General features: G+C 47.7%; 1 protein-coding gene across 2 annotated transcripts in view; it reads left to right on the plus strand.

The window, feature by feature from the left end:
• Nucleotides 1–20,390, plus strand: part of SORL1 (sortilin related receptor 1) — a gene marked incomplete at its 3' end in the record, with an annotated part of 162,909 nt that overhangs the window by 137,239 nt on the left and 5,280 nt on the right. The window contains exons 37-47 of one of the 2 annotated variants that reach the window (XM_082626509.1): nucleotides 170–274; nucleotides 958–1,030; nucleotides 3,774–3,856; nucleotides 5,216–5,312; nucleotides 7,347–7,531; nucleotides 10,552–10,671; nucleotides 11,611–11,775; nucleotides 12,871–13,045; nucleotides 14,059–14,165; nucleotides 17,213–17,405; nucleotides 19,862–20,074. In XM_082626509.1, coding sequence (XP_082482635.1) covers nucleotides 170–274; nucleotides 958–1,030; nucleotides 3,774–3,856; nucleotides 5,216–5,312; nucleotides 7,347–7,531; nucleotides 10,552–10,671; nucleotides 11,611–11,775; nucleotides 12,871–13,045; nucleotides 14,059–14,165; nucleotides 17,213–17,405; nucleotides 19,862–20,074 — 1,516 coding nt within the window. Of the gene's footprint in view, nucleotides 1–169; nucleotides 275–957; nucleotides 1,031–3,773; nucleotides 3,857–5,215; nucleotides 5,313–7,346; nucleotides 7,532–10,551; nucleotides 10,672–11,610; nucleotides 11,776–12,870; nucleotides 13,046–14,058; nucleotides 14,166–17,212; nucleotides 17,406–19,861; nucleotides 20,158–20,390 lie in introns of those variants that run through there. The other variant, XM_082626508.1, reaches the window with a different exon arrangement.

Below are 20,390 nucleotides of genomic sequence, written 5' to 3' on the forward strand. Positions count from 1 at the left end.
TGTTCTGTGTGACAAGGACGTGGTTTGCTGTCACCTTGTAAATAATCATCCATCCTCTGGAACGTCTTGCATCTCACCTTCTCCTCTCTCTGCCTGCCTCCTTGCAAGATGTCGGGATGCCCAGACCTTTGGTTACCTGTCCATAGTCTTTTTTTTCTCCTCACTTCAGGTGGAGTACAGCAGGAGTGGTTCCAAGATGTGGGCCTCCCAGAGAGCTCTTAGCAACTCGACAGAAATAAGGAACCTACTGGTCAACGCTCAGTACACCGTCAGAGTGAGTGTTCGCACGCGTTTTAGCCGTCCAGGTGGTCTTGGAACATGGGGAGATGGCTGGCCTTTCATGAGAACTCCGTGCCTACCTTTGTGAGATGCTTACTCGTGGTGTGCTCAGTACCCAACCTGTTGCTCTGGAAGCTTGTCATTTCTTTCAGTCTCATAAACCAAGGCCACAGAGAACTTGAAATCAGACTTTGCTCAGATAACCAACAACTGATGGTAATGCAGCTTTACCTGCTTTTAACCCAGATATTCTGCTAGTGCTCCAGCTCCAATTACTTTTGCACCCACCTCTTTTCTGCTTATTTTTAGCTGCAGGGAGATACAGAGCTATGATAAGTAGCATTTATAAAATGATATTGTGGGGTTCTTATGAAATATATTATCAACATCTTCAGTAGAAAAGAGATTTTGTGCAAAACATGTTTTGAGACCATTAAGTGTATACACAGACTCCTTCATAATTTCAGTGCTATCACAGTTCCCTTTACCCAGGTTCCCTCCCGTTGTCTCTTTCCCTGTCTTATTTCAGTTGCTGGGGCCTCTGACTATCCTGAATGCCTCTGTGTATAATTTCTTCCACCCTTATAGCCAAAGCCTCACCACTTTAGCTCATTCGGGATTCTTACTGTGTGGTATGTTGCCTTTATTTCATACTAATTCGCACTCTTGATTTGAAAGGTGGCTGCAGTGACCAGTCGGGGAATAGGAAACTGGAGCGATTCGAAATCCATTACCACCATAAAAGGAAAAGGTAAATGATTCCAGCATCTGCAGATTTAGAGAAGATAGAATAACTCTTTGGAAATAACGTTCAGTGTGACTGGAAAATGAAGAAGCAGAGATCAGAAAACTTCACACAGCCTCCCTCTCCCCGACACACGCACTTTTGTGGGCGTCTCCATAGTGCTTTACACACGAAGTCTTTTGGGGCGACTGTTGAAGGTATTCCTCCTTCTAGAACTGAGCATTTGTTATAATAAAAACATACAAAGGGATTTCCAGAGGCCTTCATGCCCTTGTTCTCAGGCACAGTATCCAAAATAGAAGGTAGTCCTTCCTTCCCAGCCAAGGTAAAGATGATCTTGTCCATGGTTATTTGTGGTGTTTTTAAGAGGGTGCCATGCTGACACTTGTTACTGCCCCAGGGGCACCGACCGACGATGCTTAAGTGGTAGTTTCTAGTGCTCGAGCTGATTGGAGTCATAGCTTACGACTCGCCGTGGACCTGCTCTGCATACACCAGCTCGTCTCGCTGAACCCTCAGAACAACTATTAGAACAGATAAGGGACTGGAAAGGTTATGTCTCTTGCACGCAGTCAGTCAGGTGACAGAGCTGGGATTGGAACCTCATCTCCTGAGCCCAGAGCCTGTGCCCTGAACCACTGTACCACCTGCTTGCCGGGCAGGGCTCCTTGCCTTGCACACGTGCCTCGAGGGTGGTGTCGGGTAGGAGCTGATGAAATAGTGGATGAGTGAGTGAATTGAAGCAAGTGAAACGAAGGCTCTGGCACTCTATGGGAGACGGACCAGCCTCGTCTTCCTGATTGTAGCTTTGGCGCTTGGGGCTTTCGTCTTTGGATTGATGGGTGTTAAAGCCAGAAGTGTCGCCTGGAACGTGCTTGGGGGTTATACTTTAATCTGAGCCTGTGAGAAATAGGCTCTGGGTCATGGAGAGTCACTGTCTGGTCACCTGTAAAATATGGTGTCGTTGAGATCAGGACAGGGGCAGCTAAACTTAGTGAAGCCAGCCAGTCTGTGGAGCAGGGAATGTGTGGGTATTGGAAAAAGTGTACCGAGTTCACACACCCCGAGAGTTTTGATTGTGGTATTATTTTCCTCTACAAAGTCAGTCAGAACAGACTGACCTACATACTGAAAAGGAGGGACATTGGAAGGTCATCAGAAAAACAGGTAGTACCTTGAATTCCTCGTCATAAGTCACACCTGCATTTGGAAATCTCAGTGGGGGGTTGCTTCTCTTAAACTTCCTTAATATGATTTTGAGGATGAACCCCAACTCCTCATATGTGTGTTGGTTAGGGCATGTGTTAGGCAACTGTGTGCCAAGTCAGAAAGTGTGAGTTGTGATCTATCTGTGACCTCGTGTCCTAATACGGTAAGAAGACGGTACAAAACAGTGGTGGCGTCACCCGGAATCACCACCTCCCTTAGTGAATGCAGTGGATTAATTATAACAGCAGTGAGAAAAGCCACCATTTTTTGAGCACTGCTTGCATAGTAAGCACCATGCGGGTTGTTTTACATGAACTGATCTCTCTTAATCCTTATCAACCCTGTGAGTACTCTTAGGCTCATTTTGTAGCTGAGGGAACTGGGATCTGGAGAGGATTGTGATCTGTCCCCAGCCACCACGATTATAATCCAGGTCAGCTTTACAGCAGCACCCGAACTATTTTGCCCTGAGCTGGCTGCCTGAAACTCCTAATGTCCTTTCTTCTTCTGGTTACTGTGTTTTCCTCAAGCCCACTTTCACTGATCATCTGGAGAGACTCCTCCAGATTTTGATACCTCTCTTTGCCACAAAGTCTTAGGCACTCCTTTGAGTCTCTCTTGCCTTGCCAGTATAAGAGGCATATGTGCTGAGAGTCTAATACACAAGCGGCCATTTAAATCTTATCTTGTGATGATGCTGATTGCATCCAGCCCTCTTAGATTATGCCTGGCAGCACACTGTCAGGTTTCTGGTGGGTAGACCTTCACAGTGACCAGCATGATGCTCACCACTTGAGCCAAGAGGGGTCTTTTCTCTCTGCTGCCCTCTCCTTGTCCCCTCAGCTCGCAGCTTGAGCTCTGATCTTTTTGAGAATGCCAGTGGTTCATCAGTTCTTTAATCTGTCGTGGGAACGGGAGAGAAAGGGAACTGTAGTTGGGTGCCAGGCACTTGACATGCGTTATTTTAGTGAATTTTCCCACTTCTGAGAAGTACAGGGGGCATCTTCAGGCTTAACGAGGACAGGTGACTTGCCCCAGGTCACACGGTGCTGTGTCTCGACAGGAATTTGAACTCCAGTTTGTGAGACTCCAGAGCCCAGGTTCTTTCCATTTTGCCACACGCGCATTTACAAGTGAGGACTTAAGATTTAGCTTGCCGTCAACCTTCAGAAAGGACTTGAGCCCTCTGGGAATTTGTTGGTGCCAATACAGGTGGCTCTCAGTGTGATCCCTGTACCTTTCAGAACCAGGCTGAAGCTGGGTTAATGAGGGACATTTACATAATGGAACTTTTCTGTTCGACCTAATTGCCAGGATAGCTGACTGAGCCAAGATAGTTATGTGTTCACCAGGTAACTGTGGATCTAACCTCAGCTTCAGGACAACAGTGGTAAAAGGGAAGAGGAGAAGCAGCCAAAGAAATGCCCTTTCTTCCCCAACTGAAAGATTGCTTTGTCTCTTGAGTTGAAAACTGTCAAGTCCTGCCTGCTTCCCTTTTCATCACCTGGTTTCTCTTTTTGAATCCCTTTTTTGTTCTCAGTGATCCCAGCCCCAGACATCCACATTGACAGCTATGGTGAAAATTCTCTAAGCTTTACCCTGTCCGTGGACACTGACATCAAGGTAACGTGGAAATTTCAAACCAGCGGTTGGGTGGGGCTTCACTTTGCATGGGAACCAATACGACAGAGGACGGGAAGATTAAGAAAAATGAATGACTTGATCCAGCAAAGCTAAACTACCACCCCTAGGTTGGTTCCTCCCCCCACGAAGAACAACGTGAGTCTTCACATGTAATTATTCTGCCTCAGCCTGGTGCCTTTTTTTTTTTTTTTTTTTTTAACCGTATAATTAAATGGTTCACAGCTACAGTGCAAATAAAGAGTTGGTGTTAACAGAATATGTATGCCCTGTAATTTTCAGCTTTATTGGATTTCCTGGTGCTGAGCACTAATGCAGAGGTTCCCAAGAGTGAGTCTTAGGAGACAGTCAAATACCTCGGAAGCATATCCACTTAGATCCACCTAATGTTCTCCCCTCCTAGCACCTTCCTCCCCTCTGCTTGGTCCATCTGCTTGACCAACTTCACCGTAATTATCTGTGTCCCTTTGGTTTCTCAGGTTGCCACACACCTTTCATGGGGTTCTTTCTCATCTGTCTCTCCTCACATCCCTCCCTGTCTGTGAAGCTGTGGTTGGAGCAACAGCCTGTGCCATTGACTGAACTACAGTTTGGTGTCATGCCCTTGGCTTCAGAGACAGCTGATGCCAGAAATGACCTTGTGTAGACCTTGTCTCTATAGTCTTTGCTCTTGAAAACATTTTAATTTGGTGCCTTGGCCAATATTTTTAAAGACCTTTACATCAAATGCTTCTGTGAGCTCAGAATTTGGAAAAGGTAGTCTTTCCTGACCCATGGATATGTTTGCTCCTATTAGACAAAAGAGATTGAAGCAAGCCCCCTTTGTATTGACCTCTTGGCCTTGACTGCAAGGACCACCTGAGCTAAGATGGATCCTTAGTTACCATAATCTAATTACCTTTTCAATGTTTATCCTTTCTGCCTTTTTTTTTTTTTTTTTCCGGCTGTGCCACGCGGCTTATAGGATCTTAGTTCCCTGACCAGGGATTGAACCCGGGCCCTCAGCAGTGAGAGCTCAGAGTCCTAACCAGTGGACCGCCAGGGAATTCCCTTCTTTCTGCCTTTTTAAATTGGTTCTTGTCCTTTTATTATTTATTAAATTTTTTGTCATTGAATCTATATGTTGTATTATAAATGGTCTCACATTTGTTTTTAGGAGTAGGAGGGAGTATAAGTATTCAATGATAGCACAAATGGAACTGGTTTAAGAATCCAAAGAACTAGCCCGTCCATTGTAAGAAGGGAGATACCCGAGGACCAACAGAGAAGATCTTCCTTTAGTGTCTGGTGAGCTCCGTGAGTGTGTTCTGTTCATGTAACATGCCTCTTGCTCCTTGGCAGGTGAATGGCTACGTGGTGAACCTCTTCTGGGCGTTCGACACCCACAGACAGGAGAAGAGAACGATGAACTTCCAAGGAAGCATATTGTCACACAAAGGTAACGCCCTCGAGCTGGTCGGTGTGTGAGGAGGAAGGCTAGACTGATGCTTTCCTGTCAGTAGAGCTTGTGTGGGGCGCCGGGACAGGTGGGGGGTCTTCTCTGCAGCCGTTCTGAGTGGGCAGGCGTTGTCCATTGAAGATGCTGTCAGTGACTCCTGAGTCCAGGTGAGGGATCCATTGGGTGGTTCCCCAAATCCCCTTCTAACCTGTTGTCTCTTCATGGAAGTTGGAGGCTTAAAAAGGAGGAAACGCTGGAAAGAAGCCAGGTTAACCTTCTACAGATGCTTTCTGCCTCCCAATAGAGAGAGTTCCTGGGTTCAGTTACCTGTCTCTCTTTTTACTTCCCTGGTTTGCTCCTTCTTTGCTGATACAAGGTAGCGCAGGGCCTGCTGCCTAATTGGCGTTCAGTAAACATTTGTTGAACGAATGGACCAACAGACTGAGCGAAGGAAGGAAGGAGACAAGGAAGGAAGAGGGTCCAGTTCCTCTTGTATCTGTATCTGTACAGATAGTGAGTCTCAATTAAAATCCTCCTATCTGAAGATGGACTAAAGGAAGGATTTTAATTTATTTCTAAGACAAAACCTTCATTGGCCAAGGCTGCTTGTGAATGTTGAAGAGGCCATGGGAGCTTCTACTCTTCCCTTCTAGTCTGTTTGCAAAGTACTTTCAATCCTAGCAGGTGTTCTGTTATATACAAGTATATTTTTTTAGTAGGAGGGAACCAAAGGCTGCCTAAGGAGGCTGTGCAGGAGTCTAGCTGACATTGAGCACTTACCGTATACAGGCATTTACCCAGGCACTCTGTGCGTGGTGTTTTACATTACACCTCCAGAATAGTGCGGTGGGTGGGATCTACTCATTTTATGGATGAGAAAACGAGGTTCAGGGACTGAGTGATTCCCCCAGAAGGCGGCAGAGCCAAGATGGGAAGCCACGCCTCTGTAATTCCAGAGGCTCTGGTCTCATCACCTCAACGTTACACCAGTAGAAATCGGCAGCGTCGGGAGCAAAAGTCTTACCAGCCTTTGCCTGAATCACACAAAGGGCTTGCTCCGTGCCAGGCGTCATGCCGAGCACCTTACAGGCATTTTCTTTTTTGTTCCCTGCAACAGCCAGCTGGTGTAAGTGCTGTCACCTTCCTCCATCTTTTACCAACGAGGAAGTGAACTCAGAGAGTTTGAGTACTTCATTCTTGCTTGTCCAAGTACAGAGGGTAGAGTTGGGCCTTGAACCCACGTCCTTCTGACTCCAGAGGCTGTCCTCTCAGCACATCCTCCTCTTTGTTCACTGCTCTTCGTTTTTAACAACATTTCCCCTAATTAGAAAGGGGGCACATGTTTATTACAGAAAATTTGGAAAACAAAAAAGGTACAATCAAATTTTTAATTTCCTATCCTTTCACTTCCCAGGGAAACCACTTTTACATTTTGGGTAGTTCCTAAGTTAATACTTCTCCTCCTCATTGATTTCTTTATATCTTCTTAAATAAAATTTGAATAATACTATATGTAATTTTATATCCTGCCTTTTTCACTGAATGTAACTAACAGAATTTTCTAGTTTCATTGTATATTCTTGGAAACAACCTTGAGTGGCCGCGTAATAGTTCATGGAATGCACGTGAAGCTCATGGATGCACATTATTCAACTGTTGCCTTGTCGCTGGGCAGTCAGATGATTATACGTTTTTCTACCGTAACAAACACTGTGACAGACATCCTGGTTGCACAAATTTTTGGATCCCTCTCATTTAACTGCACTGAAGGTTCGGAAGGATTTCAAGACTCTCACAAGGCCAAATGGCTCTCCAGGAGGGTCGTACCAATTTATATCCCCAGATGGGCAGCTTTAAAAGGAATTTTCCCATGCCCATGCAGTCATTAATAAATCTCGCCGAGTGAATTTGTAAAATTCTACAGCATGTGGGGCTCACTTAAATGGAGAGATTACATTAAAAAAAAATAGGGTGTGCATATAAAGATATGTATTCCTGACTGCTCCCCCCAGCCCTTTGTCCCTGTTTCCCCAGTTGGCAACCTGACAGCTCATACAACCTACGAGATTTCTGCCTGGGCCAAGACCGACTTGGGGGACAGTCCTCTGGCATTTGAGCATGTCACGACCAGAGGAGTCCGCCCACCCGCCCCGAGCCTCAAAGCCAAGGCCGTCAATCAGACGGCGGTGGAATGCACCTGGACCGGCCCCAGGAATGTGGTAAGTCAGCCAGGATGACCCTTGCAGAGCGGGGATGGACTGTCCCCTGGCACTAGGCCACCAGACACCCCCAGGGCTTCCCCCTCTGTTGCTGTTGTTTTTCTTCTCATCCCAAACACAAGCTACCCTTGTAGTCAGTTCTGGATTACCTTCTAGAGGCGCCTGACATCCTGCCTCAGCATCCCTTTCTGCATCCTGGCCTGGCATCCAAGACAAAGAGCCCCCTGCTGTTTGCTGAATAGACCTAGTGTGAGGAGGGGGCACATTCCTGAGCTGGGAGTCTCACCTAGGGATGGGTGAGAAGTCGCCTGCAGGGACAATGAGTATCGCACCTGAGGACCATGCCTCAGGCTCCTCTAGCCCCTCCTCACCTACGGGATCCCCCGCCCCCAGGTTGCTTTCTCTGTCCCCCCCAAACACGCCCCGCCCCAGTTCATTCCAGGATGCCGGCTCTACTTGTATATAGGCCTTTTGTTTTCATGTATGCATTTTGCCTCACTGGAATTAGATCTGTGCTTCGTTTTGAGCCTGGTTTTGATTTCCCACCTTCCACAGTGTGCACCCTCCCTTGCTCTTCGGTGCACCTTCGCAAGCCTCTTTTCATGCCCCTCCTGCCTCTGCACCAGGGCGTCTGCTCTCTCTTCCCTGGAATCCTTCCTGCTCCTGCTGCTATGTAGTCAAATCCTAGCTCTTCTGCTGGATCTCTTTCCCTTACCAACTCCTAAATCTTTAGAGTTGATGCCACACAGCATAATGTTTCATTAGATGCTACGTATCCGATTTGATATCTTCTGTCTACTCTCATCTCCCTAACTAGTTTGTAAGTTCTTGAAGGGAAGGATTCTTTTCTGGGTTTTCCAAATGGAAAAGCATATGGAACTAAATCTGTAATCGAGCCTTAGTGAATCCTCAGTGGCTGGTGAGGAGGAATTGGTGCACGTCTTGTCTTCTGAGGGCATCCTCAGTGTGTGTTGGGGGCAGGACTGGTTCATGGGGAAAGAACCAAGGTTTGCAAGTAATTGTCTGTGAGATCAGCCGTGAAGAAGGAGGGAGAGGTAGGAGTTAACTGAGCACCCGCTGTGTGCCAGGCACGATGCCCACCCTCCATCCATGGTCTCGCACTTAATCCTCTCACCAGCTCTGTGGGGTAAATGTTCCTGCTCTACCAGTGAGGAGACCATGGCTCAGAGGGGGTGAAGTAACTGGCCAAAGTCGAGGGTTAGTAAGCAACAGGCCGAGTTAGAGCTCAGGTCCAGCTAATTTAATAGCCTGGGCGCTTTTGTTGCTCCAGAACCTGACTCGGGGGCAGAGACAGAGGTGAGAATGCCCAGAGCCACCCCCTGGTCTCCATTTTACCTGGAAGTAGACCCTTACCACAGAGGGCCCTTTGTCTCTGTTTAAGTACCCAACTCAGAGCCTGCCCACCTGTCACCCCCAGCTGTCTGCACGGAGTGGGGCGTCGTGTACAGAACATTGGCCCGTGACTTGTTTTTAGTGTCTCACCACACATGAACTTGGAGAAGGAGCCTAGCCCGGCCTCCTCCTGGCTGAGAGACCCCTTACACTCATGGTAGCCTTCCGAGGGCCAGGGGCCGGTGGAGTCCTCCGGACGAAGCTCTTAGCTTCCGCCCGTCTTCATCTCACTGCGGACGCTGGGGTCTCACTCAGGGCTGCCGTTGGCACCGCAAGAGTTGCCCCCATCACTGTCTGCATGGGGCCTTCTTGCACCCTGGCTCCCGTGGCTCCAGGGACCCCTTTCCTGGCTCCTGGTTGAAGCCCCCACCCCATGGTGGCCACGGGCCTGTCCTCTCTGGAGTCAGGCCTGCCTGCGCCCTGGGTCCCCCTCTGCCATCCCGTCTGAGCTCTCTCCTTCCCCTATTCCTGTTCCATTCCCATTTGCTCATCTGAGACACACAAGTCCTTCTGCATGTCCCTGATGGGCTCCCTTCATCCCCACAGCTTCTCCAAACATGTACGGTTTTCAAGTCCCCTTTCTTGCCTGCTCATATGCTCTTGGAGAAAATGCCCTTTGTTTCTATCTTACAAAGGAGGCTTCCTCATGCTTCCCCCATTAGAAACATGCTCTCGGCTTCCACTTTCCCCTCTATGAGGCCATCCGACTCCCACCTCCTGCTTTAAACTCCACGTGTACCAATTAGGGTTAAGAATGGGTGCATAGAACAGGAATGGAGAGTAACTGTGGCTTTCAACAGTTTATTTCCCTCCTAATTACAAGTCGGTCAGAGTTTGGAGTTCAGCCATCTGGGAGCTTCTATAGCCGCAGCACAGTTTGATCTGGACCCCAGGCCCTGCCACCTCCAGCCCGTGGCATCACCTTGCAGTCCAGGGGGCCTCCTGGACCACATCACCCTGCATGTTCCAGGCAGCGGGAGGGCGGAAGAAGGTTACCGCTCCCTGCATTTCAATGTGTCCTCACCGAGGTCCTGCCTGGAACATCTGCTGACATCTTGTTGACTGGCCCTGTCACGTGGCCTCTGCTGCTTGGAGGGAGGTGTGGGTGTAGGCCTGTTTCCAGGTAGCAGTTCTCACTAAGAACCAGGATTCTACTGAGGGCGGAGGGGAGGATGGGAATGTCCTAGGCAGCCAGCAGTGCCCGCCCTCCCTCCCCATGCCCCCTCCACGAGCTTGCACACTTGCTATCCCCTTCGCACCTTGGTCCACCCCTCTTTTCCCCAGTTTATTATGCAGTCTTCTAGTATATCATCTAACCTTCCACATTTGCATCTTGTTATTGATAATTCTGTTTTTCCTCTCTGCCTGGCTCTCCTCAAAAAAGCAAGCTCTGAGGAGAGTCCGCACTGTATTTATCTTTGCAGGTGGGAAGCCACTGCCTGGCCCAGGGTGCCTTCTCTGTAAATGCTGATGAAATAGATGTTGAATGAAGAATTCTTTGTGAGCTCATTTGAAGCGGTTCCCCGGGGTCTTAAATTAGGGCTTTCATGAGAGTGAGGTCACTGGCCACTGAACTGGTGTCCTTTTCTGTTCTCTCCTTTTACCAGGTTTACGGCATCTTCTATGCCACATCCTTTCTTGACCTCTATCGCAACCCCAAGAGCTTGACTACGTCACAGCACAACAAAACAGTCCTTGTCAGTGGGGATGAGCAGTATTTGTTTCTGGTAAGTCTCCTGTGCCAGGAGTACAGAAGAATGTTTTATTTTTTGAGGATGTCTTAATTGCTGGCCTCCTAGCTCAGACCCAGGACCTGGGGAGCTGGAGGTGTGGATTCCAGGATCCGTGTGCGATGCATGTGCGCCTGCGCGCGTGCACGTGTGTATATGTACTTGTGCGAGAGAGAGGGAGTGTGAGAGAGAGGGACACGGGAGGATGGTTCTTTTTCACAAGCATCAGGTTTTTACTTGAAACGCAGCATGAACGGCCACTTAACCAACTACAGCTCCCTTGTGCAGGATTGAGAACTTGGCGAATGGGTCATGGGAATAAATAAAAGCTTTTGTCAGATTCCACTCTAGGAATTTAGCTTACATGCTTTTACATGTGTGCCAAGATATTTAGAGAAACATGTTTGGTATACTGTTGCTTGTGAAAACAAAAGATTTGGAACAAATGTCTATCAAGAGGAGACTGGTTAAAAGGGTTATTGCTTATCTTTGTGATGGAATATAGTGCAACCATCCAACACAGATACAACAAACTCCAAATGTACTGATTTGGAAAAATCTCCATGCTGTATTATTAAGTAAAAGAAGCGAAGAGCATAATAATATGTGTAATGTTTTTGCATTTGTGTAAAAAAAATTAAGAACCGTAGGCTACACATATACATGCATGCATAAGTACACACATATATAAGTACGTATCTATACACACATGCCCGTATATCTGGGCTTATATTTGTGTAGGACACTTCTGGAAGGAAGCACATAAAATCATTACTAGTACTACCACCGGGAAAATGGATTAGAGATCTGGGGTAGGTGGGCAATTATTCTACGTCTTTTTGTATGCATTGAATTTTAATTGTATCCGTATGTCACTATTTTGTTGAAACAGTGGTTTGGTGACAACTGCATGAGTTCGAGTGGTGTTTGTTTCAGGTCCGGGTGGTGGCGCCCTACCAGGGGCCGTCCTCTGACTATGTCGTGGTGAGGATGATCCCGGATAGCAGGCTTCCTCCCCGTCACCTGCATGTGGTTCATACAGGCAAAACCTCCGCCGTCATCAAGTGGGAATCCCCATACGATTCTCCTGACCAGGACCTGGTGAGGACGCATGGTCTGGTTCCGGGGGCGGGTGGGTCCTGTAATGGAACAAGAAACCTAGGCCTGGTGCTTGGAGCTCAGCAGGAGGTCTCCCCCTATTTCTGCCTGGTCAAAGACCGGGGTCCTTACAGGTGCGTCTTCTTCATTGTCACATCTCCAGTATTCCTGGCTACCATGCTGGTTTGTCCCTCCTTCTCTGGTTTCTCTGCCTTCACTGACAAATCTAAATCTAGCCCACTGCCTGTTTTTCTAAATAAAGTTTTATTAGAACCAAGTTATACCCATTCGTTTACACATTATCTACAGCTGCTTTTATGCTACAAGCAAGAGAGTTGAGTCATTGTGGTAGAGACCATCTGTTCTTCAAGGCCTAAGATATTTGCTCTCTGAACCTTTACAAAAAAGTTCGCTGGCCTGTGCCCTAAGAGAAGAGGCATTGATTCTGGAAAAAATCTCCCATTTTCCCTTGCCCGGGCTGCTCTGACCTCCATGCCCTCTGCCCTTGCTGCCGTCCCAGGGGTGGGTGGTTTTAAATGCTTGGTCACAAAGACTCCTCTGGACTCTCAGCTTCTTCCTGATGGTTGAGTTCCCTGTGCTCACTGCCTGTCCTTTTACTTCCTCCCTGTCCCCGTAGATGTGAGAAGCAACCTGGGAGAAAGTAAACGGGGCTTGTTGTCTCTCAGAGCTGGGGTTGCACACTGTCATTCCTTGTTCCCCTCTGACGGCATCCCGACACTATGGCAGTGGTGGAGACGGAGAGTTTGAACACTGAACTGGGGTTTTTCTTGCATGTTCCAACCTACCTGCTGCTGTACCACAAATGCGGTTTTCCCTAGAGTTGTTTTTTTGGGGGGGAGGCGGGTAGGTGGATCAAACTGACAATTCTCTGCACAAATCTGGGAGTGAATACTTGTTACAAGGTTGGACATGACTACCCCAGAGGCTTTCCAAAGAACAGACATTGGGGCTCAAAATCTCGTTGCCGGGGGTCACAGCCACTGACATACTTGTGTTACATGGGCCACCATTGAACTACAAAGAGTAAAACAACTCCAGGTTCCTGATTGCCATTAAGATGTCTTTTTCTTGTCCTAGCTATATGCAATTGCAGTTAAAGATCTAATAAGGAAGAGTGACAGGAGCTACAAGGTAAAATCCCGCAACAGTACCATGGAATACACCCTTAACAAGTTGGAGCCTGGAGGGAAATACCATGTCATTGTCCAGCTGGGGAACATGAGCAAAGACTCCAGTATCAAAATGACCACAGGTAAGCCGACGAGCGATTGGAGGCCTCCTCCCGGTGCTGCTTGACCGCCTCTAGGCGCGGGATTTCTTGTTTTCCTTTTTTATTTTTTAGTCTCTTGAAGACTTGGGATTTCTATCAGTAATTGCACAGGAAGTGCAAAGACAGCCCGCAGTGTCCATGCTGGGGCAGAGCCGTGCAGCGGTCCAGGATCTGGGCTGCAGGGTGGTGGCCAGGGCACTGTGGGCTGGGCAGTGGCTGTCGTTTTCCATATTCTCCATCTCCTTCAGTCTCCCCTCCCCTAGCTGGTTTTGACATTTCCAAGAGAGTTAGGAAATAAAACTGAATATTTGCTACTTAAAGCCAAGCATTGCATCTGGGCACCTGGACTGAAGTCGTCGTGGTTCCTTGTGGCAACATCATACGCAGAAATGGACGGAGACCAGTAACTGGGCAGCAGATTAAAGGGGGATTTGCTGCCAGCTCCAGGCGGGCTCAGCAGTCAGGCTCAAGTTCAGAGAGCAAGTAATAAGCTCAGTTATTCAGACAGCAGCAGACAATATCAGGAGTGTCAGTAGCCGAGGCTGGCAGTGTGAACCGTGGGCCTGGGCCATACTCTGTGGTCATTCCAGGGCTCTGTCTTCAGACCGAGCTCCCTAGCCCCTCACCGAGCTCTAAGGCCTCTGGCATTTGGAGCACGAAAGTAGACTGGAACCAGAGCAGAAGTCCAGGTAAACTTTGAACATGGTTCCATCCCACCCCATCCCTTCCTCCCCCTACCCCATTTGTTTTTGGCCATCCTTGAGTCTAGATAATGTCCAAATTTCTTGGCTAAAGGTATTATAACAACAAAAGAGATGCCAGTTAAAGAGTGTCTACAATGTGCTAGGCTGTATACTAAGCGGTATATGTGTATTATTCCTTCCTTAACCTATCCCTTCAAGATGAGCATTATTTAATCAACCTTTGACAGACAAGAAAACGGAGACTCAGATGTTGAGCCACTAACTGCATCCTGCTTCATCTTTAATTTTCAGTTTCATTATCTGCACCTGATGCCTTAAAAATCATCACAGAAAATGACCATGTTCTTCTGTTTTGGAAAAGCCTAGCTTTGAAGGAAAAGCATTTTAATGAAAGCAGGGTAAGTTCCTCCCTCCTTCTCAGTGACTTTGGAAATCTAATTGAAATGCCATTTTAGAGATGAGCTCGTTAACAGCATGCTGGCGTAGATAGAGTAAAAAGAAAGGATAGGGCAGGGGAGTGAACTTGAGAATTAAAGGACCATTTTCTGTGGGATTGCTAATTAGTGAAATGTTTATACTGCCCATTAAAGATGTGAATCTCTGCACTAAGCACTTTTCAATCCTGAACTTGTCATCCCCTAAAAGATAGGGAAATGGGCTGGAGTCTTCACTGTGCTTCCTGAGGCTGGACTGGGGCTCAGCATCGGAACCCAGGGCCCCATCTTTCCCAAACAGTCTGAGGGCGGGGCTATGGCTTCAGTACTGGGGAACCGAGCTGCACTGTCAACCTGGAATCTTACCAGTTTCTTTCCAGCGAGCAGGATGTGCTTGAAGATAGTCTTTTGACATATGAAAAACACCTTGTTTCATTTTGTTATTAGCAGACCAATTACTGAACTCACAGCAGGAGACAGGAGGAGGAGGAGAGTGGCACCTGGGAATAGATTTGCCATCCAAGGGTGGACAGATTCTCCAGTGGAGCTGGGTTGGCCCCATTGTCAGCAAAGCATGGGCTAAATAGATACACAGTAAATCAATCATGGCTACCTCGGGGTAGAGCATTGGCAAAGAGCCCCACAGTTCTAAATCGTCCCAGAAGCAAAGCTAAATTAAAATTTGAAAATTCTCACAACTCTCACAACTGTGACATATAAATGGTTAATATATTTAAGTGTAAAGAGAGCTTTCAAATCAATTCAAAACAGAAACACATTGACCCTTGAAAAACGCAGATTTGAATTGTGCAGGTCCACTTATATGTGGAACCTGCAGTACCACACCCTCTGTGGTTGATTGAATGCAAGGATGCAGAACCGAGGATACACAGGGTCCACTCTAAGTTATTCTCGGATTTTTGACTGCTCAGAGGGTCAGGGCCCCAACCCCTACATTGTTCAGGGGTCAACTGTGTTATAATTTTGAATAAGGAACAGGTAACGAGGTAGAAATTTTCAAGCAGCAGTGAGCAAAAGAAAATAAAGTTTCAGCCTCACTAGTAATCTAAACGGCACAGATACAGCACTTTCACATTAAATTGGCAAAAGTTTGGGGGGAGGGTAGTACCACTATGAGTCATAGTTGGGGAGAGGAGTGCTCTGGGCATACGAATGGGTTCAACCTTCTGTAAGGCACTTTGGCAATAGGTATCAGAAACGTTGAAAGTGTTACGTCGTTTGATCCAGCAATTCTTCTAGGATTTTACTCTCAGGAAACAGTGTGCATAAAGAACTTGATTTATGACAGTAAGAAAGAAGACACACCCTAAACGCCCACTAGAAGAGGGTTGGTCAAGTAAATTATGGGTGGCTGATGTTGGTATCATTTACATTTTTTTGTCTTTATCCCCTTATGTATTTTGCAAATGTCCTACACCACATATATATTAGACAGAAAATAATAAATGCTAGTTAGTAGTTTATAAAAAAGAAGGCAGGAGTAGGACTCCAGGCAGGTGCTATAGGGAGATCCAGTTGGGCAGCCGATTGTCATCAGCGTGGCAGGAGCCCAGCTCTATATAAAGCCCAGCTCTTTATAAAGGTTGGGCTTGCAGTCGGTATTCCATTCCCGGTGGAGGGTTCCAGCATAAGCTTAATGTGTCCTTCTTCCTTCCTCCTCACTTAGAGTTCAAAGAAGAAGCAGGTCAATAGAATGAGAACCAGAAGACCATGATTATGCAGTGGGGTCCAATATGTGGGTAGAAATAAGACAGGAGGGGTTTTGCAGAGGGGAGGTGCTGGTAGCTATGACACTGGAAGACTTGGAGATCAACCGAGAAGTCTGGGAGTCAATCCTGATCCCAGCCAGCATGCTGGGTTAGGGCTGTTCCAAGAGAGATTTTTCCAGCACAGGAGTCCAAGACTCTCCCCGAGCCAGTCTAAGTAGGATGCTTATTTCACACTCCCCCAGTGAACAGAGCCTGAGCTGCTGCAGTGCTCCTTAGTTCAAGGCCAGGCTGGTCTGGGGCTGAGATCAGCTTGGATGAGCTAGAAAGCACGGAGATAGGAAGTGAGCTGCAAGCCAGCAGTGGAGTTTGTATAGGCTGTTCTAAGGAGAAAGGTCTTGTTTTTATTTTTTACCCCATGCCTGGAGTCCACTGCAACTTGGATTTATTATTGGTCCAATCTCATTTCAATGACCTGTTGCTGTATTGTCCGGATTCTTTGTATCATTTAATATTCCTTGAGATAAGTGGATTGCTGACCAGAACTTTGAATTCTGTACTGAAGTATTTGTTAAAATGGCTTTTGTGGGGCTTCCCTGGTGGCGCAGTGGTTGAGAGTCCGCCTGCCGATGCAGGGGACACGGGTTCGTGCCCCCGTCTGGGAAGATCCCACATGCCGTGGAGCGGCTGGGCCCGTGAGCCATGGCTGCTGAGCCTGCGCGAACGGAGCCTGTGCTCCACAATGGGAGAGGCCAGAACAGTGAGAGGTCCGTGTACCGCAAAAAAAAAAAAAAAAATGGCTTTTGTGGGCTTCCCTGGTGGCGCAGTGGTTGAGAGTCCGCCTGCCAATGCAGGGGACATGGGTTCGTGCCCCGGTCCAGGAGGATCTCACATGCCGTGAAGCGGCTGGGCCTGTGAGCCATGGCCGCTGAGCCTGCGCGTCCAGAGCCTGTGCTCCGCAACTGGAGAGACCACAACAGTGAGAGGCCCGCGTACCGCAAGAAAAAAAAAAAAAAAAAAAAAAAGGCTTTTGTGAGGTCTGTGCTTTTCATTTCTACTATGTGGCTCAGAAGTGGGTAGTTATTTGAGATGTTGGGGATGAGAATGTTCCCATTTTCTGAATCCAATATCTCAGTGCTAATGTAAAAAGAACTGGTACGAAACACACTGCTTTAGCATCTATAGATGTCGGCAATAAGGAGCTTACAAAGTTGGAACCTATAATAGCAGCTGTCAGATTCCTTATTTAACTTCCTGAGCAATCCCTCCTGTGTTTGTTTTCAGGGCTACGAGATACACATGTTTGATAGTGCCATGAATATCACAGCTTACCTTGGGAATACTACTGACAATTTCTTTAAAATCTCCCACCTGAAGTTGGGTCATAATTATACTTTCACTGTCCAAGCACGATGCCTTTTTGGCAGCCAGATTTGTGGGGAGCCTGCTGTCCTGCTCTATGATGAGTTGGGATCTGGTAAGTTGCTGTTGTTGCCCATTTCCATCTTCAATTCCGGGGAAATACATCAAGGATGTAGCATGGCTTGATGAACTTGTGTCTCTCTAAAATGCATTTAAAATATTCTTGCAGCTCAAAGGAAAATCATTTATGCATCAGTTTAATCAGATACTGATATATTTAACAAATACTTCCTGAGTCAGGCATGGTGTGAGGAGCTGGGATTATAAGGTGACCATATTCTGAATGTAAAGCAGAAGAAAGGGAGCTTTTGTTTAAAACGGAGATTCTGCTTGGGAAGCACTAGCTTAACGAGTTTTGTTTTTATTCTTTGGAGGACTGTTCAGAGCTTCTAATATGCTAATATTCCCTAGGATTCTGCAAGTCAGTAGATTATCTCATCACAGACTCCCTGATTTCTCAGCCTTCCCCTTCATCTTCACCGTCAGCCTCAGATCAAAGCCTGAAGTTGACCTGGGATCTGTCTTCTGGACACTCACAGACAGCAGTGTCGGGCCATGCTGATGGCAGGGGAGAGGAACCTTCCATTTACACGGAAATTCTGCTCAGACTGTAATAGCTTAGCCAGGATTTCAACAAACGTTTTGCCACTGGCCTTTGTAGTTCCATTTATTCCCAGCCAAGAACTAACCAGTGCTTAAGCTAGGAATCTTACGTTAGACTTGTTATACGTTCCATCACGCTTCCCAGCGTGGCTTCTGGTGGAATCCTTATCCTTGGCACCTCCCTAAAAGAAGGAAACCTTGCACACCACATCCCTTGGAGAACTGTCGCGTGTTTGAGGTTCTGAGAAGTTTCTACAGGAAACAAACAACCAAACTCTTGTTGTCCTAGTGTTTTTTAAATAGAGTCTCCTTTTTAAGTAAAACCTATTAGCAACCTGTGAAATAAGACTTTGGGGAAAACTGCTGTGAGGACATCTGCCAGCTACCTTTGTAGAACCAAGACCGTCAGGTGGGAGAATCTCTCAGGTAGACCTCTCGAGCCACGTCCTGCCCCTTGATGTTCACGTCCCCTCGGAGGCGGGGTGAGGATGGGAGCTCACTCATTCCTGCCGCCTCCACCGTGCTGGCTTCCTCTTAACTGCTCCAGCCCAGAGCTTTCCCCCAATTTACCACTTCACAGCTGGGATTAGGTTGGGACACGTGAACTGAGATTTGGGAGAGTTTTTTCCAGTAAGTCGATAGTGCAGGAAATTAACGACGCGGCTATTGAATTGTTAGATCAGGCTCACAGGAAATGGCTGCTCTCTGGCCCATCTTTACGAGGACCTGTTGGGATGAAGCCCTGGGCAGCTCCCGAGCTCTCTCCACAAGGCAGAGCCCTGGCCTGCATCACCTCGCCCTGCACCAGGGAACAACTTCAAGCCTGATGAAGCTCCTCATGGAGACGGAGGAAGTCCACTTTGCTTCCTTAGCTAAAACTGACTCCTGCCAGCCATGTCCCTGCCTCAGGTTCAGACTTTCCCCAGGATTTATGACAAAAATCTACCCCTTTGGGCTCCCCTGGTGGCACAGTGGTTGAGAGTCCGCCTGCCGATGTGGGGGACACGGGTTCGTGCCCCGGTCCGGGAAGATCCCACATGCCGCGGAGCGGCTGGGCCCATGAGCCATGGCCGCTGAGCCTGCACGTCTGGAGCCTGTGCTCCGCAACGGGAGAGGCCACAACAGTGAGAGGCCCGCGTACCGCAAAAAAAAAAAAAAAAAAAAAAAAAAAAAACTACCCTTCCAGGAAGGCTGGCTCTAACCCAACAAGGAGATGGCTTTGCCCCAGAGCCCTGTTGCTACAACTTTGTCAGTACGTCATGATAAAGCTAGTATCTGTTTAAAACAGTGGGAAGGGAGCATCACTGTTGGGTTATAGACACCCAAATGGCTTTGCAAAGAGCTTTTAAAAAATGTAAATGTATATGGAAAGATTCTCTCTCTCTCTCTCTTATTTAAGTTAAAAAACCTCATAAAACTTCATGAGCTGTTAAGTCAGTATTGCAGTAAAGGAATCTCATTTGTATCACTTAATGGAGCTTCAGGTAATTGCAGTTCAGAGTGACTTTGGTGCCAAGTAGGGGGAAATAATTGCAATCTCATTAATTAGTGGTCTGATTTCACATCCTCTTATGTAAGGCAAGCAAGCGGTCTTAAGTAATAACGCTAATGAAATCAGTGTTGGTACCCCAACAAAGGTCTCCCTTCCGAGAGATTATCCAAATAACCAACGAGGCCGTGATTAGTAGCCTAATGTAATTACCGTATTTGCACGCACAAGGCCTGTCCTCCATCGCTCATGGCAAGGAGTCAGGCATCACGTGCAGGAACGTGCCACACCGGGCAGGCGGTTCGGGGAGGTGTTGCAGGCTCTTGGCGTTTTGGGGTGGGTGGGGCAGTGAGGGGTTGCCCAGTCCGTTCTCCTGCCCTTACGTGGGAGGCTTACGGGTTGGCCTCTTGCCTTGGCAGGTGGGGATGCATCAGCGAGCCAGGCCGCCAGATCTACCGACGTTGCTGCCGTGGTGGTGCCCATCTTGTTCCTGATACTGCTGAGCCTGGGCGTTGGGTTTGCCGTCCTGTACATGAAGCATCGGAGGCTGCAGAGCAGCTTCACCGCTTTTGCCAACAGCCACTACAGCTCCAGGCTGGGCTCGGCCGTCTTCTCCTCGGGGGATGACCTGGGTGAGTGCGTCAGGGCACAGGGTTCTTCCTCCCAGGGCAGACCCCACAAAGCCAGGGGCTTGCTGAGGAAACGCCTGCCTTGAGCTCATCTTTTGACGCTAGCAGAGTGCTTTACTAACCAGTGATCCCACTGTTTTGGGTTGAATCAGTTGGAGCCCTTTGCTTTGAAGTTGCTCCTAAATTAAAATATCAGTATTCTCTTAAATAGTGTGTCCGAGACAGGGAGTTCTGCGAAAGAACAGATAGGAGCTTGCCTTTTACGGGAAGGATGGGCAGACCCTGGGCTTTGGGTGTTCCCAAAGTGTTGGCAAATTCT

This window comes from Mesoplodon mirus, assembly GCF_964341445.2.
Source record: "Mesoplodon mirus genome assembly, chromosome: 7".
Classification (NCBI taxonomy): domain Eukaryota; kingdom Metazoa; phylum Chordata; class Mammalia; order Artiodactyla; family Ziphiidae; genus Mesoplodon; species Mesoplodon mirus.